The sequence below is a fragment of the Microtus ochrogaster genome, chromosome 16, assembly GCF_000317375.1.
Source record: "Microtus ochrogaster isolate Prairie Vole_2 chromosome 16, MicOch1.0, whole genome shotgun sequence".
In the NCBI taxonomy this organism is placed as follows: domain Eukaryota; kingdom Metazoa; phylum Chordata; class Mammalia; order Rodentia; family Cricetidae; genus Microtus; species Microtus ochrogaster.
In genome coordinates, this window is record NC_022018.1 from 11136864 (window position 1) to 11146158 (window position 9295).

General features: G+C 38.1%; 1 protein-coding gene across 3 annotated transcripts in view; it reads right to left on the minus strand.

Moving 5' to 3' along the window:
- Window positions 1-9295, minus strand: part of Fbxo11 (F-box protein 11) — an 81714-nt gene that overhangs the window by 4199 nt on the left and 68220 nt on the right. For all 3 annotated transcript variants that reach the window (XM_005354717.3, XM_005354718.3, XM_026782835.1), the window contains exons 12-18: window positions 7375-7592; window positions 5515-5600; window positions 4133-4227; window positions 2847-2969; window positions 2667-2752; window positions 1638-1714; window positions 1402-1545 (exon numbers count right to left, since the gene is read on the minus strand). In XM_005354717.3, the coding sequence (XP_005354774.1) occupies window positions 1402-1545; window positions 1638-1714; window positions 2667-2752; window positions 2847-2969; window positions 4133-4227; window positions 5515-5600; window positions 7375-7592 (829 nt within the window). The remainder of the gene's footprint in view (window positions 1-1401; window positions 1546-1637; window positions 1715-2666; window positions 2753-2846; window positions 2970-4132; window positions 4228-5514; window positions 5601-7374; window positions 7593-9295) is intronic.

Consider the following 9295-nt stretch of genomic DNA (forward strand, 5'->3'; position numbering starts at 1 on the left):
GTTGAGGTCTTAGGCTACCTTGTGGGATATGGGGACTAAATTCAGGTCCTCAGGCTTGTGTACAAGCACCTCTATACACTGCTGTCTTCATAGGTCTCTAATGCTGTGAAGACAGTTAAAACCCCCACTGCACATAGAAAACCTCTTAGCCACCCTCAGCTCTCTTCACTTCTTGCACCTTTTAAACCATTTTCAGTTTCCCTCAGATTTTGTAAACAATGTGCCTTTCCATTTAATTGTAGATTTTATGGTTATCATAATTTTTATTTATGGTCTTTAGCTATCTCTACCAGTGGTTGGTACAAATATTCAATGAGGTATGACAAAACAGGTCAAAGGCAAACAATTATACTTGGAAAGCCCTCCCTCTACCAGTTGAATATGTTGAGATAGCTCATTTTACTGTAAGAACTTTTGCTTAATACCCCACAATTAAAACCAGCCCCTCTGTACATCTTATCTCCCCACCAAAACAGGGTTTTTCTGTGTCCTGGCTGTCCTGGAACTAGTTGTAGACCAGGCTGGCCTCGAAATCACAGAAACCCACCTGTTTCTGCCTCAAGTGCTGGGATTAAAGGTGTGCACCACTGCCTGGCGCTCACACTCTCTGTCTCTCTTTTTTGGGAGACAGTTTCCACTAAATCACAGGCTTATGGTGCTTTTGATTCAGATTTCAAAGTGCTGAGACTAGAGGTGTAAGCCACTACAGTTGGCTTGTCCTCACTGTATTTATAAAAGACTATCAGCATGTCAATTTTGAATTATTAAATCTAACCTCTTTAAGAGTCTACATCACTGTTATTATAGTAAGTTATTTCAAGTACTGGTACATTTCTTTCATGTTGGGTAATACAGAATTTTGGGTGTTGGGTTGTTGACGTTGCAGGAACTGTGCTTTGCTCTCAGCACTGTCTCACACAGTCTCTCAACGTTTCCTCTGCAAAGGGTGACCAATGTAGAACTAATGTTTCAAGGCAAACTGGGCTGGCTTTATGGACCAGGATCAATTTGGCTTTGTTAATTTAGTTCTCCAACAGTTACAAAATCAACACATGTTTGCTATAAAGAGTTGCATGTATTTTACATACTCATTTGTCACATCTACTCCTGTAACTTGATTTAATGTTTATTAGAATAATAAACGGACCAGAGTGAGGATGTGCAACTCTACTTTCAAAAAGCTTTACTGACAACTGGCACAGAGTCAAGGTAGTTACAAAAGATGGAAATACTTTACATATTCATTTATTTAATTCTAGGCACTAATTTCCTAACCATCTAAAAATAAGGAAAACGTTCATCCATTTGTAACATTTTAGTTGGCAGTGTCACTGATCATTAAAGATATAGAAGAACAACAGAAAACTGGGTTTTTTACTAATGCAAAATTAACAACAATACCTCGACCCCCATTAAATATACAGATGCCACCATCTCTTCCATCATGGATTTTATTTCTTCTTAGTGTAGGATTACTATCTGTCTTAATCCAGACTCCAGCCATTGCATTGTCAAATATTTCATTGTCTTCTATACAGCCTAGACCTATAAATGTAAAATTTATATTAGGTACATTATTTAGAAAGCATTATTTCTAAAGTTTATTAACACAGAAAAAGATGTTGGATTAAACATACCAGAATTATAAACTAGAATTCCACCATTCTGTCCTCCCCAAATTTTGTTGCGTCTAATTTTGGGGTTGCTTCCAGTCCTATGGATAAGAAATACCATTTAAGTCAACCATTCGCATTCAGTAACTCTTCTATAACTGATAAGCATCACTAATCACGGCAAGAATGAACCAACAGGCCAGTGACATGGCTTAGCACCTGACAACAATGCTAATGACCTGAAACCACATGGGGGAAGCCGAACTGGGTTGAAAGTTTTCTCTGAACTCCACATATACCTGCCCACATGCATACCCAAAATAAAAATTCTTTATAAATGGTTTGATTAATCTTGTTTTTCCCATAGAACTTCACCTTGTATTATTCTGCTATAGTTATCACTACAGAGCTCTAACTAAGCTAAGCTGAGGTTCTATGACTTTATATCTCTTCATACATGAATGAAGTTAAAGGATGAATTTATAATCATTGAGACTCTCAGGATTCTAGGGACAGGCATGGTGAGTGACATATACCTGTAATCCCAAAATTTGGGAGGCAGATATTTGTGAGTCTGAAACAAGCATGGTCTAGAGACCCTGTCACAAAAACCAAAGTTAAACAACCACACCCAAAGACTTGTAGTTTCATAAAATATTACAGACGCAATATAAAAATTTATGCTGGACATGTGGTGCATGTATTGAATCCCAGCACTAGTACTGTTCAGGCAGAGGTAGGCATTATCAGACTGGTATCCATAGTGAGTTTAAAAAAAAAAAGCATAAAAGCAGACGTTTCCATTTTACCGAATGCCGATGACATGCCAGACATAGGGATAAGAGTAGGTAGCAGCTGAACTGCTCTAAATTGCAGAACAGGGAAATAAGCTAGCTCTTTCTGGCCTATGTTATCAACTCCTGATCAAGAAAAGCTACAAGTGCAAACAGAATATGAATACACATTACAGAGTGACTAATCATTAAAACGAACAATTTTTCACAGTCTACGTACTCCCAAGTCCTTCACAAAAGAAGCCAAGAAAACATTTACCTTATCTGAACCCCTGAATACATATGATTATAGATGTCATTATCTTCTAGCACACCGTGTCCATTGTCATAAAAATAAACACCAACCTAAATTGGAAGGGAAAGAAAACAATTTTTTCAGATGTTACCTTTTTAAAAACAAACAGTAGTGGCCCAAAGAAGACCAAGTAAGTGATCTTGCCTGCTTGCCACTGTGTATCCGATTTCTTCTCAGTACTGGTGTGCTGCCAGTTGTCACCCAGACTCCAGCCAGAGTATTGCTGTAAACTTCATTCTCTTCTATTACACCTTGTCCCTTTTCATGCTGAACAGAAGATAAACTGGTTACAGTATATGCTGTCTATAGCAGAATCTTAAGATGATCCTCCCTGAAACAGTTCTGCCAACAGCAGGTAGGTAAGGAAATGACAACTTTTCTAGCACTGGTAACTGAACCTAGGACTCATGAATGCTAGGAATACGCTTTACTACTAAGCAGTACCTTCCATCATTCTTTTCTTCCCTGGTCTTTAAAAATCTTTGTTATTTACTGTGTGTGTGCATGATATGTGAGGGTGTGCACATGCCATGGCACAGCGAGGTGGACAGAAGGCAGCTGTGTGAAGTCAGTTCTCTCCTACCTTTACACGGGTTCCAGGGGGCCCAGCTACCCCACAGGCCTTGCCCTGGACTTTTCTAAAGTCAAGCTTGTACAAGTGCCTTTAACAGCTACACCATCCATCTCACTGGGCCCCAAACTGCCCTTCCAGCTTGAGACATGTGGGCTGGAACTCCTTAAGTAGACTAGTCTGAACTCAGAGACACCTGCCTCTGCCTCTGCTGCTGGGATTAAAGGTGTGAATGGCCATTTTTCTTTAAAACAGATTTTTAGCTCCTTTTATTTTTTTTTAGATACTTTTATCAAACTCAAGTTATTATGCTTGTAGGGCAAGTGCACTGTCACCAATGCCACCATACAGCCCCTGCCCTGATTCTCCTGTCCTAGCTCTGTGCTGAAATTACAGGCCAACATACCCAGCTGCCACCAGTAGTCAGTCAGTCAGTCTCTGTCTCTGTCTCTGTCTCTCTCTCAAGGGTTGGTAATTTAATAGTATTTTAACATAAGGCTTGAACATGGGAGTTAAGACAAACAGAGGCGCTTAGAAGATGTAGCCAAGAGCGTATGTGTAGGCATCAATGAGTCACTTTCTGTACTTGTCTCCTTTCTCTCCTGTTTTTTGAGTCGGGGTCTCATGCTGTCCAGGCTAATCTTGATTTTGCTTATATAGCTGACAATTACACTTGAACTTCTGATCCTCCTGCCTCTTCCAAATTCTGGGATTATATAGGCTTGGGCTACTAGGCTGGGTTTAAGTGGTGATGGAAACGAAACCTACTCTAGCTAAGCACTCTACCAAAGAAGCAGATCCCTAGCCGCGGGCCTTGACTTCATACAAGGGTTTACGTAAGTATATTACATTAACTTACCACATAAATCCCACCGTGTTGCCCATCATGAATTTTGTTATGTCGAACAATAGGACAGCTGTTTGTCCTAATCTGAATTCCTGCTAATGCATTGCCTATTTGAAAATAAAATTTACAATGTCAATGTTTAGAGTCTAGTAGTACAGAGTAAAAATTTTACATTAAGCAACACTAACAATTCATTTACTAGATTTTTAGTGAGCATTACAAGGCAACACCAATAGGACTAGAATACAGTAGATGTAGAACTGTTGCAGTTAGATCAGAGGTCAAGTCAGGTTACCGAAGATTCATTTCCAACGTTACTTTGAGTCAGTATTTTAGATTCTTCATGCCTGTGTTCTGATTAGCAACTAGAGATATTTAATATTATGTATCTCGTAAAACTGTGTCTGGCTAATCAGTTGCTAAATAAAAGTTTTAGTGAGAAGTACTTCCCTTCTCTACTGAGCTCAAAGTAGACTAAACTTCAAACAAAACTGTTTATTATTAGATATTTAGTGATTTAGTGAATGTAAAAAAAAAAAAAGTCATACATATTCCTTAAGACTAGGGTCTTATTTATATTTTTCTGTGGTATTTGGCTTAGTGCTTTGCATAAACAGCATTGAATGTTTAAATACTAGAGAATAATCTTTGAGAATTTATTCTTTTTAAAAAGATTTATTATTGTTTTGTTTGTGTGTGTGTGTGTGTGTGTGTGTGTGTGTGTGTGTGTGTGTGTATTTTGTTCTCTTGAATGTTTGTGTATCATATACACCCTGGATATGGAGTTAGAGATAGTTATAGGTGCTGGAACTTGAACCTGGGTCTTCTCAAGAACAAGTGCTCTTAATCACTGAGCCATCGCTCTAGCCCCTTCACTGAGACTTTAAAGGAACTAGATCAGTTCTCTCCCTTAGATAATTTCAGAACAGTCTCCTGCTGACGTGAAGAAGGTAGGCTAGTTTTACTGTCCTAGTCCTTGCGAGTTCAAGAGCCAGAGCTCTGCACGACAGCATGGCTGTGGGCTTCTACAAGGCCACAAAGTAATAAAGTGTACGGCAAGTCGAGGCACAGCTGACTCCATGGCATCTCACCAAACATACCAAGTTTATATAGGACATGATCTGGCAGGATGTGACTTCATACTCTAGTGCACTATGGAACTGCTTAAGATCTCCAAGGACAAACAGGTACTGAAGTTTATCAAGAATGTGGGACACACATCCAGAGGAAACAAGGAGTTGAGCAATGTACAGGTAGCCATGAGAAAAGTAGAGGCCAAGAACTGAGCCTGCCTCATCTGTACTCTCCTTCATTCAATAAATCTGTATGTGTCCAGTGCACACATGAGAAAAAAGCTAACATCTAAGTTTTATAGAACAAAATCATATGCTTACCATAAATGTCATTTCCTTCAATAAGTCCTCGTCCATCGCCAAAGATGTAAACTCCTCCTTGATTTCCATTAAATATAGAATTCCCCCTATAATGTAAATAAATTTTTAAAAAATCATATACTTAACAAAATTTGTTTTAGACAATATACCATAAGATCATCCATGGTAACATGAAAAATCATTTAGCTTCTATATTCAGAAACTTAGTTTGTTAATTTACAAAACAAACAAAAACCCAAAAAAGCTACCTGATATTTCAAAATTCTCTTATTATTTAAGATGAAAACGCATGTATGTATGTATGTATGTTTATTCTGCAGTGTTGAACTAATCTAGGGCCTTCTATATTGCTGGGTAAGTTCGGAGCTATATCCGAAGATTCCAAATAATATTTTTTCCTGTTTTGATTTGGTTTTAACTTTTTCAGACAGTCTCATTATGCAGACAGGTTGGCCCCAAACTTGTAGGGCTCTTCCACCCTCTGAATCCCAAGCAATGGGAATACAGGTGTTTGCTACCATACCCAACTCCAAAATAGTATTTTTAAACATTCCCTTGAAACCCTCGAAACAATTTCTTTTAGCTGTTTTAGAAACATGTGGTGAATATAAGCAATATATTTTTATAGGCAGGGCAACCAGCCTAGGGAAGGCAGCGAGTCAGTCACTACCCAGACACAGAGGAAGCAAGATGAGAATGCCTTTCTGAAAAAAGGTACCAAGCCACATGGCTACACATAGATAAGAATTATGGGTTAATTTAAGTTGTGAGATATAGTTAATAATAAGCCTGAGCAACAGGCCATACAGTTTATAATTAATATAAGCCTCTGTGTGTTTCTTTGGGACCTAATGGCTGTGGGACCAGGCAGAAAAGAAATTTCTGTCTATACATTTTCATAAAATCAACAGACAACTTGATAATTAAAAATAAACCAGCTGGGCATGGTAGTACACACCTTTAATCCCAGCACTCAGGAGGCAAAGGCAGGTGGACCTCTGTGAGTTCAAGGGTAGCCTGGTCTACATAAAATTTGAGGCCAGTCAAATATGCAAGGAGACCAGAGACCCCATTTAATAAACAAAACCAAAACAAACCCATGCTCTGATTAAATTAAAATAGCTTTGTACTACAGGGCTGACCAATGATACTTTTAAGACTTGCTTTCAGTTTGTTTGCTTTCTTACTGTGACCAGAATAGGCCAAAAACTTTGAGAGACTCTTAGTCTCTTTGTCCTAGGATCTTTGAGATAATTAGGGTACTAAAGCACATTATTTGCTGTCTTTCATTTAAAAAAAAAAAAAAAGACAAAGGCATTTATGTTCTAAGACAGTTATAGACCTATTTAATAACCTATAACATGGGCAGTTAATAACCTGTGCTAACACCTATAAACGTATCTATGTTTTCCTACATGTATGCCTATGTGTGGGTGTCAAATGCCCTGGAAATGGAGTTACAGGCAATTGTGACCTGCCATGTGGGTGCTGAGACTTAAACCTGGGTCTTCTGGCAGAGGAGCCAGTGCTCTTAACCAGTGAGCCATCTCTCTCTCCCTCCCTCTCCCTCTCCCTCTCCCTCTCCCTCTCCCTCTCTCTCTCTCTCTATATATATATTCAACTTTTTTATGTGCATTTGGTATGAAGGTATCAGATTCCCTGGAACTGGGTTACATACAATTGTGAACAGCCATGTGGGTGCTGGGAATTGAATGTGGGTTTTTTGGGAGAGCAGCTAGAGCTCCCCCAAAATATATTTTTTAAGAGTTAAGTTCAGCATCTTTTCTCAGATGTAAAAACAAACAAACAAAACCCCCAAAGCAAAATAAACCCAACCTGTATCTGTAATGATGCAAATACCTTATTGTTGGGTCACTATTTGAGGTAATCCATACTCCTGCGAAGTTGTTTGCATAGATTTTATTCTCTATAAACTGTCCTCTTCCTTTCTCATGGACATATATTCCTCCAGTCTGCCCATGGTGAATTTCACATCGAACCACTGTGGGATTAGCATAGGCTTTCACTTCAAAGCCTGCTATCCTGTTTCTGTGTATGTTGCAACTTTCAAAGTAACCCTGAAAAACAAGAGTTAAAGTCTGTATGTAAAGGATACTTTCTGAATAGAAATGAAAAAAAACCATACATTAATATTCAAATGATAATACAGAAACAATACAAATTGTCTAATTATTGAAATGCATTCAATGGTAGGAAAGAAAACTATTCAATAAATGCAACTACTTACTTAATATGTATTATCCTTTTAACAAAAGGCTGACGTCATTAAAGAAAATACATGTTTATTGTCTTAAACATATCAACAATCTGAGGCTGGAGAGATGGCACAATGGTTAGGAACACCTGCTCTTCCTGCAGAGAACCTGGGCTGAGTTCCCAGCACTTATGTGGTGTTTCACAACCATGTATTTAACTCAAGTTCCAAGAGATCCAATAATGTGTTCTGGGCTCTGTGGGCACTAGGCATGCATCTGGTGCATATACACACGCAGAGACAAAACACTTGTACATATCAATTAAAATTTAACAACTGGTTTGAGGGTGGGGAAAATAAAATGCCTATTATGCTTGAAAAAGAGAAAAAGAAAAACAGCTTCATAAATCACTTTCTAAAAAATGACTTACAGTTAGGCACAAGGGCTCAACCTTCTAAAAGACCTGTAGTTAGGCACAATGGGCTCAGCATCCAACCCTAGCTACCTTGGAGGCTGAAGCAAGAGGATTACATAATCTGATCCCAGCAGTTCCTGCTAACCTGCATCAGAGAAGCCTAGTCTCAAAACCAGTAGTAATAAACAAAACACTGACCTAAAACCAACTATTAAATATTGTGGCCTGTGACCCTAGCACTTGGCAGGCAGAGACAGGAGGACGTAGAGTTCAAGGTCAGCCTTGGCTACAGAAGATGTTTGAGATCAGCCTGGGGTATATAAGACCCTGTTTCAAAAAGCATTAGAAAAAACAAAAGGTTCATTCATCCTAAACCAATGGAACGAGGCATATTTTGCTTTAAACAGTGTAAAAAAAATGCATCTATTTTGTTAAGCTACAACTCCAGTATAAACATAAAATGGTTCAGTAAAGCCAAACTGTCAAATGAATTTGTACAGAGCACTGCTTTGTAACATAAAACCACAAAAGAACTAATTGTAATTTTTGGTGTAAAACCATCTTTATTATCACAAAGAAAGATGTGCAAGAGACTCACGCGAAACCTTTCCAAATTAAAAAAAAAGAGCCAAAGTATAGTGGTGCGTGCTTTTAGTTCCAGACCTCAGGAGAACAAGGCCTTGAGTTCAAGGCCAGCCTAATGCTACCTAGCAGAACACTGCCTTTAAGGAAATCGAAAAGATTGGAGAAGAAAACAACAAAAAAGACCCACCAAGAAAAGGGCCATTTTCATTGAAATCAACACCTATAACCCAAATTATAATTTTTAAGACATATGCAAACTGTTGCATCCTCTGGAAAAAGAAGACACTAAACTAATATTACCTCAGAACGACCTATTTAAAGTGATAAGAAGTGAAAGGATGAGAGTCAGATTTAAATACAAGAAATGAAGATTCAATCTGTCAAAGTTTAAGTTCAGAAATTTGGAATAAGTGTTTTAAAATTCTATTACAATTTGGCAACTCTCCTTTAATCATTATCATACAAAGATTAAGTCTTCAAACTGGGCATGGTGACTCACATTTTCAGTTCTAATTCCAAATAAATTAATATTACTCAGTGCACTAAATTAAAAATAAAGCGGGGG